Below are 15,631 nucleotides of genomic sequence, written 5' to 3'. Positions count from 1 at the left end.
TTTAAAGTGTATTTCCTTATAGTTTGTGAAGATTGAAAGACCCAGAAGAAAAGGAGCATCTGTGAGTTAGAACTGTATTGGGTCTAGGTGACCCCAAAGGAAAGAGCTGAGTTCCCCCTAAATATTAGCTGCTTATCCCCAAGGCTCCACCAGTTGTTTGCTCACAGCACCTAGTTTGGTTTCCCAGCACCTACTCGGTTAGAAAGAGGCTCGAGGTGTTTACTTTACGCAGAAGCTTGTGCGCATGAGCTGAGTTTCTCACTCCTTGCTGTGTATGTGAATCATCTGGAGATGTTGTTAAAATGCAGACTCTGAATCTGGAGGTTTGGGTGGGGCCTGAGATTCTGCATTTCTAAACCTGCTGGAGCTGGTCTGAGGACCACACTTGAAAGAGCAAGGCCTTATGCCACTGAGCATAAGGTACTGATGGGGAGAGAGATACAAATGTGATGTAAAGATACTTAAGATGAATGTATTCAGAACAGTGATTAGCAGGCAAATCGTATGTAGTAAACCCTAAATAAATGTCTTGATCCATCTATTAATTCCCTGTTTACTTTCCCTTTCCTAATAATAATGTTTAAACATGTGATCTGCATGTGTGGCTCTTCGGTAACTTAGCAGTTATGTAATCGTGTGTGGCCCCATGTTTCTCTTGTGGCAGGTATATCTGGAGGGGAACTCCTCTGCGGCCCAGGTGAACCATTGGTGCGTTTCAGCACTGAAAAGGCAATTAGGGACATGGAGATCATGTGTCTGCAGCTAGAAAGAGACCCTAAAAGCAGACAGCCACTCTCCTTTTTTCTTCTTTTCTCCCTAGTCTCTTTCTTTCTCCCTTCCTTTTCCCTACTGTGCTTTCCACCTTCATAATTTACCTCTCCGTTCTTTTGATTTATGAACTATCATCCAATGTACCAGGGACGTGATATCGTCCTCTGCTGCCCTCTCGTGGTCGCCTGGAAATACAGCAAGACACAATCGCTATCCTCACAATGATTTCCCTTGATGAGAGAGAGACAGTACAGAGAGCTAATGAAACACAGAGAAGGGACACAGGCCCCAGAATAAGAGAGACCTGACTCCTCCAAGCTGCACTGGTAAATGGAGACATGGTCCTTCTAAGTGCAGGAGGAGGGTGAGTTGAAATTTGTATCAGTCTCGTCCCAGGTCACTCCAGTTAATCTTTGTATCCTTGATTTATCATGAATATTATCTGGAAGAGATTTTATCAATGGACAACTTTTCAGAAGAGTACATTTGCATTTGTGTGTTAAGGCCGACATGTCCTAGTGGTCCATTAGCAGAACAGCCATGCAATCTACACTGAGAACTTTAGGGCCAACCAAGCCAGCCAGCATCTCTCAAAAAAACAAACAAAACCAGTGAAAATAAACCAAGGCAAGAGAACCAAGTCAGCATTCTTTTTCAAATTCACTAAAGCTGAGTTCTTTTTTAAAAAGTACCTTCAGAGGGGTTTTCTAGTTTTGTGTATGGTGCATTTGGTTGTACAGCAGTTTTGTATTTGCATTGCTAATGGACCTCTTTCTGAATGTGTTTGACATTTTGCTTGGCTTTGAAAGGACTTTTATGCTGCTATTTTTTCTTCCCTAGAGCTGCCTTGGGCTAATTAACCTATTCCCTTACCGACTGGGCCTCCTATATGCAAATATTCTCATTCCGGATTCTGACATACTACTCTCCCATGAACATCCCTAATGAAATCCTGTGGCGTTTTACTGGATCAGTGCTACTGTGGAGCCAGCAGGGGGCGCATGGAACAGTTCACTTTGAGTCCATCTCCTAAATGACTTTTCTTTGCTAGTCCCCATGGGAATGTCAGAGCTTATGCAGTTAGTTCTCTTTCTTAGAGTGACTTGAAACCTAGAGAAAGAAGATTAGTATCAGTACTTTTGAAGCCGTCAGAAGGGGCAACTGTTTTCATTTTTTGTTGTTTAATTTTATTTTATCATTGTTTTGGAAACAGCACTGTCATCTTAACCGATTTGCACATATTAGGTGTAAATTATGTCATGCGCTTCATAAGAGAAGGCTACACAGAATGCAGTTATCTGGGACTTATAAAGCCCTAGGTTGGGCGGGTAATGCTGAAAACTGCTGCCTTACTGTGTCTGTTTTAATATCAGACTATAGAAAAGGGGGTCTGGGTGGGAGAAATACTAAAACCCTGGGCCTGGAATTCCCAGAGCCTGATCCACGGCTTCCCAGGATCACTGCACGTGACTGCTCACGGCTACAGCTGCTGCCTGCAGGCGGCCCTCACATCTGCCGCCTGTTAGCCTGGTTCCTGTTGGTTCCATTGATGATCTGCCTCTTGCCAGGTGGGCATCTGTCTGCCTACACAGTCATGGTAACAGAGCTCCATGGGCCCTGAAAGACTGAGATAGGTGTCCATGAAAACTGGCTCCAGGCTCACTGCTTGTATGTCCAGGTTGAAACATGGAGGCCTGATTCGTCCAGCAGAGGTTTCATCTCTAGGGTTAAGAGTGGATATGCCCTTCCAAGGAGAAGGGAATGGAGGATGTGGAGAGAAAATTCAAAGACCACTTGGAAAGGAAGTGAGGGGCAGAGGTGAAGCAAGCATGTCACCCTCACTAAGGACACCTTCAATGCAGCAGCCTGGTGATTGCATTTTTTTTTTTTTTTTTTTTAACCACAACCATGCTTCTATTTTAACTGTCTCACAGATTCCTTTTGGTTTTCTGTTACCATGTGAGTAGCTATACCGGGAGTTGTTTGGAAACTTGTAGAGAACAGGATTAACTGGGGCTGCCTCTGCTGAGCTGGCCTGTATATAGTGTATGCATGCATGTGTGTGTATGTGTGTGTGTGTGTGCGCGCACGTGTGTGTGTTAGGGAAGAGAGAATCGTTGTATATCCAGTATGGATCCAGAGTCAGTGGAATCTTTGACTAGCGCCTGTGGCAGATGTGGGCTCAGAGATAAGGGATGGAGTCTGCTGAGGACTTCTGTTCCTAACCTTGTCCTCCCAGTGCTTGGCTCAGAGGCCAGGTCCTGCTGACCTTCACTGGTGTCATCCTCTTTGTAGGCATCATTTGATTGTCCAGCGAGGTAAAGAAGAGCTGAGGAGTGGGTGCAGCACTGCTGGAAGGGAAACTAAGAAATGCATTGTCTATCCTCTGAAAAGAAAAGAAAAAAGGAGAGAGAGGGTATTGAGAGAGATGTCTTAGGAGACTTGCTAAATCCATAAAAAAGGTTTTGATTTACTCCATGTTATAATGATCTTCCTGATGTCCTATCCAGCATGGTCAGCAATTCACCTGCTCTAATATTGGGGCTGGCGGGGTGGTTGGAATTCGGGTGGGACCCCAGAAGCTTAGGCTCAGGCTCACAGAGGATGTTCTCTTCCGGTGCTGATGTTCTGATTCCCTCTCCCCGCTTCCCTCTCTCCTGTCTCTCCTCTTCCCCTCGTCCCGACCCTCTTCCTCTTCCCAGATTCCAGAGCGGCTGCTGGCGGATCGCACCCGCGGGGAGATGATTCCTCATGAAGAGCCTGGATCCCCTACAGAAATCAAATGTGACTTTCCGTTTATCAGACTAAAAGCAGAGCCAGCCAGCCAGTGAACCGGTCACCGTGGAGGGGGGACGGCGAAAAATGAAATCCAACCAAGAGCGCAGCAACGAATGCCTGCCTCCCAAGAAGCGCGAGATCCCCGCCACCAGCCGGCCCTCGGAGGACAAGGCCACGGCCGTGCCCAGCGACAACCACCGCGCGGAGGGCGTGGCATGGCTCCCGGGCAACGCGGGCAGCCGCGGCCACGCGGGCGGGCGGCTCGGGCTGCCGGGACCCCCGGCGGAGCTTGGTTTACAGCAGGGAATAGGTTTACACAAAGCGCTGTCCGCGGGGCTGGACTACTCCCCGCCCAGCGCGCCCCGGTCCGTCCCGGCGACCACGACGATGCCCACGGCATACCCGCCCCCGCAGTCGGGGGCCCCGGTGTCGCCCGTGCAGTACGCCCACCTGCCGCACGCTTTACAGTTCATCGGGTCTTCCCAGTACAGCGGGCCCTACGCCGGCTTCATCCCTTCCCAGCTGATCTCCCCCACGGCCAGCCCCGTGACCAGTGCGGTGGCCTCTGGCGCGGGGACCGCCACTCCATCCCAGCGCTCCCAGCTGGAGGCCTATTCCACCCTGCTGGCCAGCATGGGCGGTCTGAGCCAGGCCTCGGGACACAAGGCTGAGCAGCAGCAGCAGCACTTAGGCAGGACTGCGGGGCTCCTCCCCCCAGGGTCCCCACCACCCACCCCGCAGAACCAGTACGTGCACATCTCCAGCTCTCCGCAGAACGCCGCGCGCCCGGCCTCCCCGCCGGCCCTCCCCGTCCACCTGCACCCGCACCAGACGATGATCCCGCACACGCTCACCCTGGGGCCCTCCCCGCAGGTCGTCGTGCAGTACTCCGACTCCGGCAGCCACTTTGTCGCCCGCGAGGCCACCAAGAAAGCCGAGAGCAGCCGGCTGCAGCAGGCCATGCAGGCCAAGGAGATCCTGAACGGGGAGATGGAGAAGGGCCGCAGGTACGGGGCACCCACCTCGGCCGACCTGGGCCTGGTGAAGGCGGGTGGCAAGGCCGTTCCCCACCCGTACGAGTCCAGGCACGTGGTGGTCCACCCCAGCCCCGCCGACTACAGCAGCCGCGACTCCTCCGGGGTGCGGGCCTCCGTGATGGTCCTCCCCAACAGCAGCACCCCTGCCGCCGACCTAGAGGTGCAGCAGGTCACCCACCGGGAGGCCTCCCCCTCCACCCTCAATGACAAAGGCGGCCTGCACTTAGGGAAGCCCGGGCACCGATCCTACGCGCTGTCCCCCCAGCAGGCCCTGGGCCCCGAGGGCGTGAAGGCCGCCGCCGTCGCCACGCTGTCCCCCCACACGGTCATTCAGACCACGCACAGCGCTTCGGAGCCCCTCCCGGTCGGGCTGCCGGCCACGGCCTTCTACGCGGGGACCCAGCCGCCCGTCATCGGCTACCTGAGCAGCCAGCAGCAAGCGATCACCTACGCCGGCGGCCTGCCCCCGCACCTGGTCATCCCTGGCACGCAGCCCCTGCTCATCCCAGTAGGCAGCGCCGACATGGAGGGGTCGGGAGCGGCCTCGGCCATCGTCACGTCGTCGCCCCATTTTGCTGCAGTGCCTCACACGTTCGTCACCACCGCCCTTCCCAAGAGCGAGAACTTCAGCCCAGAGGCCCTGGTCACCCAGGCCGCCTACCCGGCCATGGTGCAGGCCCAGATCCACCTGCCCGTGGTGCAGTCGGTGGCGTCCCCTGCAGCCGCGCCCCCCACGCTGCCTCCCTACTTCATGAAAGGCTCCATCATCCAGTTGGCCAACGGGGAGCTGAAGAAGGTGGAGGACTTGAAAACGGAAGACTTCATCCAGAGCGCAGAAATCAGCAACGACCTGAAGATCGACTCCAGCACTGTGGAGAGGATTGAGGACAGCCACACCCCGGGTGTCGCCGTCATACAGTTTGCTGTCGGGGATCACCGAGCACAGGTAACGTTCATCCACGTCACACAGGTAGGGGGACGCCCCACCACGCCGCCTTCATCACTTGCTGGCACGATGAATCTCTTCCAAGAGGCAGACCTGTCTGCAGCTGTGGGGATGATTCAGGGTTTTCGTTTATACCTAGAGGTTAGACTGCTCACGTTTCCCAACCATGTTCTCTAAGAGAGTTAAGCCCTAATGCACCAAAGGGTCCCTTGCTTGTGATGAATTAACTTCTCTGCCTCTGGGGTGGGGCTGGTCAGGTACCATTGTCAGGACAATTAAGAAAATCCCGCTCGAGTTACTTTTTTTTGTTCTGTGGTTTAGATGAGGAACCCTGGTTAAGAAAGGTCATTCTGTCCACCCCCCTCCCCCCCCCCCTTTTTTTTTGGCTAGGAAAAGACAGTGCTGGTTCGGGTGAGAATGTTACATGCTGAGTCACCACATCCCCTTACGATGTGTGTGTTTGAAAATGTAGGTTTTGTTATTATTTAGGTATGATGAGGCCAACAGATGAGACTATGACTGCCATTGAAAAGACAGTTTGTTATACTCAGATCTCAAGAGGAGGGAATCTGCCGTGCGGGGCCACATGGGGAAGCATCAGGGTCAGTCCGGAGGCACTGGGAGCGAAGAACACAGGAAAGAGCCTTGATTGTGGTTTCAGTGGGTAGGATGCTTAGGATTGGCTAGTTGGAATCATTTCAGCAGGCTCTGTGCATAGGGGCTGTCCCTAAGTGTCTGTTACCTGGCCCTGGGGTGATTAGGGCTGGCGGATAGTGGCCCAGAAAGTGAAAGCCCCACAGAGGAGGTGGCTGGGATGTGGATGGTTGCTTTGCATATGAAGGACATTCTCCCAGGCAGGTGAGCTGTTAGCTCTCTCTAGGAGTTAGCTAACCCAGGGAGGGGCAGTCCTTCCAGAGTCAGCGAGGCCCCTAAGATGTCAAAGCATCAGATACAGGGAATAAAAGGCATGGTTAATATGATCTGGAAAGTCAGGGCTGCCCCAGGTGAGCTCCTGGACTTCTGATAAATAGGAACTCCAAGGACTAGATGCAACCAAGCTGAGTCATGTTAAAACTGGAACTATGATCAACTTTCCATTGGGTTCTTCCTTCAGTCCACTCTTTTCCAGTCTCTTAAATCGCTTGGATGCATTGATTCCACCCATTTGCATGAAACAGCAGTTTCACCACCCAGCTTACTTAGTCAATCAGGTTTGGCCCCCAGGCCAGGAACTGCCCTGGCAGGTGGTAGAGCCTCACTTTCTCTGGGAATGATTCCCTCCAGGACTTTGAAGCACTCAGATGTGACAATGCCTGCTTCAGGTTGAAATGAGTTGAAAAATGGTCACGGCATAGCTGGTATTTGGGACATGCAAAGAAAATAATGACAAACTAGTTGACGGTTTGAATCATCTTTAGTATATTTTAAACAAGATCAAGTAAGGTGGGGGAGGCTGATTTTCCAAAGCGTTTTCCAGAACTGCTTGTGAATGTCTGGATATGGGATCTTGCACAATATCAGGCGGCCCGCATTGCCAGGAGCTTTTAGCCCTGAAGACTTTTCTTTTTCTTTTTTTTTTTAAGTATTTATTTTATTTATTTTTATTTTGGGCTGTTTCGGGTCTTTGTTGTGGCATGCGGGCTCTTCACTGTGGCGCATGGGTTTCTCTCTAGTTGTGGTGTGCATGTTTTCTCTAGTTGTGACACATGGGCTCCAGAGCACGTGGGCTCTGTAGTTTGCAGCACGTGGGCTCTCTAGTTGAGGCACTTAGGCTCCGTAATTGTGGCACACGGGCCTAGTTGGGCCACTGCACATGGGATCTTAATTCCCCGATAAGGGATCGAACCTGTGTCCCCTGCATTGGAAGGCGGATTCTTTACCACTGGACCACCAGGGAGGTCCCGACTTTTCTTTTTTATGGTGAGATGTCACTGTAGGCTTTGATAACGCCGAAGAAAAATTTCTGAGTTCTGATTTAAAAAAGAAAAAAAAGCAAAAATCAGGATATTTGGGAAAGGGCATCATTATTTAGAATTCACTACCCATCTGTAGTTTCTGCTCACTCCCACCATCCTACATGGATTAGGGTACTAGTTGAAAGAACCAGTTGTCTTTAGCCAAATTGTCTTTTAACAGACCCCAGGTGAAGCCTGGAAAATAAACAAGAAGGAAAAGTAAGTGTGTTTTTTCATGGCTCTTTTAATCCTTAAAATGCTACTGTGAACAGAGGTAGGCATGGAAAGAGGGTGATTTTGAAATGTTACTGTCTCCTGCACAGCACCTCTTTCAGCTTTCAGTAAAGAGCAGCTCTGAACTGAGGGCTCATCTCCAAGGCCCCAGCAGCCTCCGTAGTCGAGAGCTTCACAGACCCCTAGGTTTCAAATCAGCCTGGCAGTTCTTAGAGAGGAAGCATCTCTCTGCCCTGCTCGATCCTTTGCAGAATGAACGCTTAAACGATCGTGAAATCGGCTTCCTTGTGTGCAGTCTCATTTCCTTTCCGTCCACAGACCACCAGTCTCTTTGCTGACAGCCAAGGTGCAAATTAGAAGGTAGCATATTTATCAGGGCCTGTTCGCAGGTCTGTCAGGCGGCCCCTGTGTGGTCATGCTGCAGCTGGGAAGGGCTTCGGCTCCAAAGAGTGGCTGGGGTTTTAAGCTGTAGAAACACGAGTGCAGAGCCCCGACACAACCAGTCACTTTACCCAGAAGCCTATCAGAAACAGGCTGACATCATCACAGCTAAAATACTCCACCAGCTGTGTTTGCCACAAGTGACAGGAGAACAGTCAGTAGAGAATCAGAGAAAGCGAGAGGGGGAGAGGGAAGGGCGAGAGAAAATAAAGCTCTGGATGTAATTTACACTCCGAGGGCTGAGGGCTTCCCTCCCTCCTCAGCGGCGCTCTGAGGGGTTTTCTCCCCTGGCCTGGAGAACCAGTCTCTGTCTTCTCAACTGATTAGAAATCACTAACACTTGCACCCACAGGGAGATTTAGAAACGTGCAAAGTGTTCCACTTAATTAGCAGAATCACAAATTTGGTTGGGGAAGTTGTGGAAGGAAGGGGTGGTTTGCTAAAGGACAGATGGCTTTATGACCTCAGGCATCAATCCTGCACAGAAGCAGGACCGCAGGGGTGCTCGACTTCATAACCGACCACGGGCATCCCCGGTGAGTGCAGCGTGGCTGGTGGGGAGAAGCCACGAGCCTGGGGTCTGGTCAGCTGCAAGGCAGGTGGTCTTACCTCTCAAAGCTGGGGGTTTTCTCATCACTAAAACCAGCAAATGAGTCCTTATGCAAGATCACATCTTGGGCCTCCTCTCGTTTTTATAATCCTTTGCTTTCCTGCCACGCAGAACAGCCCTCGTAAAATTTACAGGCATCTGCTAAGCAAAAACCAAACGGGGGACATAAAGGGAAACTTCCCTGACTTCACGCTAATAATCAGCACGTAGACCTCGTCGGAAGGAAAGCCATCCTGATGGTTCTATCAGGAGTTTTCATCAAGGGGATTATTTTCAGAAGCCGAATTCCTAATTATTGAGGGAAGACACCTCCAGAGTGGGCTCCAGCCGAAGCTGCGGATGAGACAGTGTAGGAGAAAACTGCTTTTCCTTGTTCGTCACCATCCCTGTGGTTTTGTTATAGCTGGTGCAGTATTTCTCGGCCCAGGTAAAGCATCCTTGCATCCCAGTTCCCCCACCCCGGTGCCTTGGGACAACAAAAGGGGCGTCCTAGGCGTCATCTGTTAGCCTGTGTGCACTGCACGAAGCCTCTTGGTAGCCACCCATGGTCTCCTTAGTCTGTGGTGAGTCCCAGAAGAGATCCCCAGGTGAGAGCATCAATGTGGGAGCCAGTGTGATTCAGCTGGGAGGTAGCGCATCGTCATAGAGCATCGTCTGCTTGGGTGGTAAGGAGGTTAGCTGGTCAGAACATGCAGGACCTGGAGCCGAAAAGACCCAAGGCTGAATCTATCCTCCACCACTCTGGAGCTTGTGCAAATCATGTACAGATAATGCACACATACTTCGTGGTACAAATGACATGAGTCTTCCATTCGATTTACATCATAGTGCAAAGTATGAAGATTGTTGGAAGAATGAAAGGAAAGCATTCAAAGGAACCAGCACAGTAGGTGGTGCGTAGTAGGCCCTCACCAATGTTAGTTTCCCTTCCCTGCTTCCACTTGGGTGACTTTGGCCCTGAGGAGAGCAAGGTTAGCTTCTGAAAAATGAATAAAAGGCTTCATGCTCTCAAAAGAGTTTGTGGAAGGAGAAACAGTTTAGAAAAGTCTAGAAAGAAGGCTGAAGTTTTCTGGCGAGCGCAGTAAGTCGTTTTACCCTGCTTCTGTTCCTGTGGCATGTTCCCCCATGTGGCCCAGGAGCACGCATCCTGCTGTTCCTCTGAGGAAGGCTCCATGGCCTTTGTGCATGTAACTCAATCTGTGTTTTCTTGAGTGTGCGCTGGACTGGAGGCATCCTTCGGTGGTCCAGTCCTGCACATCAGTAAGAGGACCGATGCAGAAACAGGGGCTTGCGCGCCTCTCTTTTGCAGAGAGGATCTGAGCATCATGTCCACTGGGGGACCCCCTGCTTGGGATGCACCCCCTCCCCGGGGAGCCTTGGGCGTCCATCTGGCAAACAATGTTCTTTCTGTGAGCAGCCTCTCCACCCCTCCATCTCATGCTCCCCAGGCTCAGCTTTCTTAAAGAGTACACAACGTTTTGTCAGCAGAATCGGAGGACATTTTATCTGTGAGTTGCTCTGGGGTGACACTTGTTGGCTGCGTTTTTCCTAAGTGCTGGGCTCTGTCTGTTATTAGGGCTGTCTGTCGCTTCCCAGGTTCAGGAGGTGACTGCTTCCTTTTACCTCCTTGGTTGCTGCTTAGTATTCCGTGCCATTTTCTTCTCCCGACTGTGTGTGTGTGCGCGTGCGCGCGCGTGCACGCTCACACAGCATGTTACAATGATGTGATCGCTGCACGTCTGCCAATGGCTTTTCTTTCATTCCACTGTTTTTTAATTTGACTGCCGTGTTCTGTGAGCCATCAGTGGCAGCATTCTGCGTTTAATGGATTAGCTGGTGCCTAAAAATAGCCAGAGTCCTCATGCAAACAGCACAGAAGCCCGTACGGTCCCTCAGCAGCCAAGGCAAACCAACTTGCCAAACATTTTACACGCAGGGCTTGGTGGACATGAACCTTAATGAACCAAAAGCTAGGTAGCGGCCGCCCTCAATGCAAAGCTCATTACCGGGCCGGGGGTCAAGTGACTGGTGAGAACCCTCTCAGCTCTAATGTCGGAAAGGCTCCAGCGGAGAAGTGGTATCAGACAGGTTTTTGTTTGTGCGTCTGTATTCCCTCCCCCTCCCCCTTCAAAGGAAGAAAACTGCTCTCCTGTAAGTGCCCCCAGCTTGGGGATCTGACCTGTTTTATTGAAGCATATTCTCTTGGACTATTGTTTTTTATAGCTTTTTAAAAAACAGACTTTGTTATTTTAGGTTTACAAAAAATGGAGCAAAAAGTACAGAGTTCTCAGACACCTAGAGTTTCCCCTGTTATTAAGATCTCGCATTTTTGTGGTATACTTGTGACAGTTGAGGAGCTAAATTGATACATGGTTTTTTTTTAAATAAATTATTTATTTACTTATTGGCTGAGCTGGGTCGCTGTTGTCCGCTTGCAGTGGCTTCTCTTGTTGCAGAGCACAGGCTCTAAGTGCGTCGGCTTCAGTAGTTGTGGCACGTGGGCCCAGTAGTTGCAGCTCACAGACTCTAGAGCACCGGCTCAGTAGTTGTGGCGCACAGGCTTAGCTGCTCCCCAGCATGTGGAATCTTCCCAGACTGGGGATCGAACCCATGTCCCCCGCATTGGCAGGTGGATTCTTAACCACTGCACCACCAGGGAAGTCCTAGTTATTAACTAACTAAAGTCTGTACTTTACATTAGGGTTTAGTCTATGCTGTACATTCTGTGGGTTTTGATAAATGTGTAATATCAGGCATCCAGACTTCCAGTGTCCTAGAAAATAGTTTCCCCACCCTAAAAATCCTTCATGCTTCGCCTGTTGGTACTCCCCACCCCCACCCCGGCAACCACGGATCCGATTCCATCTTTGTAGTTTTGCCTTTTCCAGAATGTCATGCAGTTGGACTCATATAGTATGTAGCCTTTTCAGACCAGCTTCTTTCACTTGGCAATGTACATTTAAGGTGCCTCCATGTTTTTTCATGGCTTTGAGAGCTCATTTCTTTTTAGCACTGAATAATATGGTGTAGTTTGTGTTTTTTTTTTTTAATTGGGGTATAGTTGCTTTACAATATGGTATTAGTTTCGCCGTAGTTCTTTAAGGCATGCATTTTAAGACCCCTGGGGAGGAGGGCAAGTAAGATAGACCCGTGTGCCCCAGAGCTGGCCTGGTCACCTGCTGCTTGGGTCCCGTGGGGGGTCTGGGAGCCAGACGACAAATGGGAGAAGAACCCAGCTGGTCCGTCATGTGGGGTTTGTGTTTGGAGGCGTCTCTGTGCTGGGATGTGGGTTTAATGAAACAGCTTCCACCAAAGACTGAGTCAGGCTTAGCGTGAATGTCGTGAAATGTTTTAAATAGAACACTCACAGACTCTTACACTCTGCTGAAGAGGTGTGACTATTTTTATTAATGATTTTTCAACATTGAAATAAATGGGGCTCTCTGACAGCCCCTCTATCTTTGCTCCAGGGTTTTCGGGTTTTCCTGATGTAGAGAATGTGTAAACTGGCCTTCAGGGAAAGCAGACTGGCTTTTCTCTACAGGTGAAACAGGACCAAGAACTTCACTTGCAGACAAAGTTAGGGATTCCCAATGTAATCATTTCACCAAAAGCAAGACGTCATCACTGAAACCCAGCTTCTCAGGGATGTCCTTGCTCCTGGATGCAGGCAGTATTTGCATATTTGCAATAGACTCAAGCAAAAATGTTTTGTAAAACAGATGCCCTTCACATTTGTGGAAACAGGGATTCTCGTGAAGGAGAAGGGAGACAAATTTAAACAACAGACGTTTTGTTTTCTTTATATCTTGCTTTTGGTGATACGTACATATGTGTGTATATAGACATAGCACCAATCTACAGTTGAAAAATGCAACCAAACAGCATAAATATGTGTATATGCATACAGTGTTTAGATACAGGAGTCTTTGACTAAGTAGCTAAAGGAATTTTACTGAACTTACAGAAGAGCTAAGAATGATCGTAAAAGCCAGTCATTAGCCAGATCAAGAAGGTGATGTTGAATAAATAATTATCAGCCCAGAAGTGAGGATGTGTTGCCTCTCTGTCTTGGTTTTTTAATCCTGAATAGAAGTTGGAGGTGATGGTTTTAGAGGAGTTGGTTTAGCGGGACTGGAGAGAGAGAGGGGAGGGCAGGTCTCTCTTTGGAGCAGTGGTGAGCACTGGGTGTGCCTGCAGCAGCGGGAGGAGGGCGGGAAAGGGCACAGGAGGATGGAAGGTGATCGCCACTAAAAAAAGAGAGGTGCTGAATACAAGGCATCCAGAGATGAAAGGCAGAGGGGCCTCAAGCTGACACCAGGACAAAGGCTATTCACGCTCCCATTTCATCCTCCAGGCTGCTTTAAGTGTTTGGAAAAGGATGTATTTATGGGATGAAAAAAATTGGGCTGTGTCGAGCTGCCAGGAGTTATGTAACATGCTTTGGTTTTATATGGTACTCCCCCACGAATATGTATTCATTGGGGTTTAATCAGAGACTGAACCCCAACAAGATCATAAAATCAGTTAATGGTTATTAGCACAGCTGAAAGAGCAAAAGGGAACCTCAAGAGTGGAGAGAAAGTAACTGAAGTATGATTCAGTGAAATCAGGGTGAGCTCAGCGTCTGACAGGGGAACTCGGAGTGAGGCAGCTATGGCTCAGCCGGGAAAGCTGCCTGTTAGGGGCTGAGCAAGACCCAGGGAAGGCACTGCCCCTCTCCCCAGGAGGGCTGTAAGCCCAATTTAGCCCTGGCTGGTGGAACCAAGGCCAGGCAGAGCCTCTCCAGTGTCTGACCTCTGTTGGCCAGTAGTGCCATTGCGGTGTTTTTACACGTGGAAGGCAAGCACAGAGCTAGTCTTCAGATTTGTGCTAAGCACCTATTTCATGCCAGGAAGTGTTCTACACCCTGGGGATAGAGCAATGAGCAAACCAGGCCATATCTCAGCCCCATGGAACATACGGTCTTATGGGAGTTTATAGGAAGAGGTGAAACAGACAAATATGGAAGTAAAGAAAATAAAGCATTCGAAGATAATAAGTGCTCCGGGAAAAAATTAAGCAGCCTAGAGAGGATGGGGAAAATAAGGATGAAGTGTAGTTATTTTAATAGGGTGGTCGGTGATGCTGTCTCTGAGAAGGGGAACAGGAGGTGACTGGACACAGGGCAAAAAGGATTCCAAATGGAAAGAATAGCAGATGCACCGACCTAGAGGCGCAAGTGTGTTTTGGAGCGAAAGGACCAACAGGGAGGGACCAGTGTCACTACAGAGCAGGGAGGAGGGGGTGAGGTGCAGACCATACCGGGCTTATTCATGGTGGCTTTTTCTCCCACTGAGAAACTGGCATGGCCAGGACTGTGGCGGTGGAGGCAGTGAGAAATGGTCTCATTCCAGCTGTATTTGGAGGAGAGAACCGATAGGATTTGCTTGTGATTTGGATGTGTGCGGTCTGGGAGAAGGAGCCCAGTCAAGTATGATGCCCAGGCTGCTGACTTGAACACTGGAAGAACAGGGATGCTGCTCCTGGAGGTGGGGAGGAACACAGGAGGTGCCAGTGGGCAGGGCTGTATCAGGAGGTCTGTTTGGGACACGTTAAGTTTGAGTTGCCAGTATACATCCAGGTGGACATCACCAGGTAACATGGTTGCCAGTATCCAGATACCCGCTGGTGAAGTTGCTTGTTTTGCGTGTGTGTTCTAGCTCCTTATTGAAGGCGAGTACTAGGTCTTGAACAATAAGTCCCTAACACTTCTCAGGTGCTCAGTGTTACATTTTGAACTTTACTAAAACTGCAAAACTTCAAATGTGAGCACTTAGTAATATTTCTCAGCACCAGAGGGAGACCCACATGGACCTCAAATTCAGGGAATTCAGACTCATTTCTGGTTTAAAGTGACATCATGTCACAAAATCGCACCACCTCTGTTTCACCTCCAAAATAGTACCCGTTGGCATTGACAACATGTTTTGAGTCAGATAATGCTTCTCTCCAAGGGAATTTCAAGCAGACAGACCCAACCAGATACATTCTCACTGAAAAATCTGTCGGTATGATTTCTTTATTAACAGTTAATGACCAGTTAACCTTTAAGAATGTTTATGTCCTTCTGACAAACCTAATTATGAAATTAAAGTAGATTTATTATGAGTATTTTAATGTGCTTAAGATATGTGCAACAAGAGTTTAACTTTCACCAAAGAAAGGGTAAAAACTTACTTTAGTTCACATATATGCAGACCAAAAAAAAGTGCATTATCTAGATAATTCAGGCTACATAGTTAGGGAGGGAAGAATATTCATGAGGATAAATGTTAGCAAGGATAAATAATTAGGAGAAAAATAACATGTGGCCTGAGCCGTCCAGTCCACCTGCTTACAGTGATCAGATGATCTGAATCTTTTGCTCCTGATTTGTGTGGACCCAGCTGAGGGGGTGGCATCTTTTCTCAGGATGGCAGAGCTCAAAGCCAGAATTTAGGAAGAAGGGGCCAAAGGCAAGCCTTTTAAGTGACAGAGAGAGTCCCCCAAAGCTCTCCAGGTTAAAATAAATCGCATGGTCATCAGCTCTCTTCAGCACACCTCTCAAATATTCTCCTCTTTTCTTTCTTTTCTTTCATGAAGTTTTAGGTAGGCTGTTCAAGCTTACAGACCACCTCACAGCGCTTATTTCCAAGACCTGCCTTCGGAGTTCGGGGAATAATGAAAGGCTTTCGGAATGCCCCCACATATGGTGTATGTAATGGGGAGTATGTGCACCTATATCCTAGCTTACAGAATCACCAATAATGTTACTTGTCACAAAGGCTTTGAAGCCATTTCTTCTTAATGAGTCTGCAGATACTTGGCAATGTGTAAG

The 15,631-nt window shown here is 49.4% G+C and overlaps 1 protein-coding gene across 13 annotated transcripts in view; it reads left to right on the top strand.

Moving 5' to 3' along the window:
* ATXN1 (ataxin 1) overlaps window positions 1-15,631 on the top strand; it is a 382,604-nt gene that overhangs the window by 360,274 nt on the left and 6,699 nt on the right. For all 13 annotated transcript variants that reach the window (XM_057700109.1, XM_057700112.1, XM_057700107.1 and 10 more), the window contains one exon: window positions 3,474-5,532. In XM_057700109.1, coding sequence (XP_057556092.1) covers window positions 3,634-5,532 — 1,899 coding nt within the window. In that variant the 5' untranslated portion in view covers window positions 3,474-3,633. The remainder of the gene's footprint in view (window positions 1-3,473; window positions 5,533-15,631) is intronic.

This window comes from Hippopotamus amphibius, chromosome 11 (assembly GCF_030028045.1).
Source record: "Hippopotamus amphibius kiboko isolate mHipAmp2 chromosome 11, mHipAmp2.hap2, whole genome shotgun sequence".
NCBI lineage: Eukaryota > Metazoa > Chordata > Mammalia > Artiodactyla > Hippopotamidae > Hippopotamus > Hippopotamus amphibius.
Note: the sequence above shows the minus strand (reverse complement) of the source record. Positions and strands in the feature narration are given on the sequence as shown.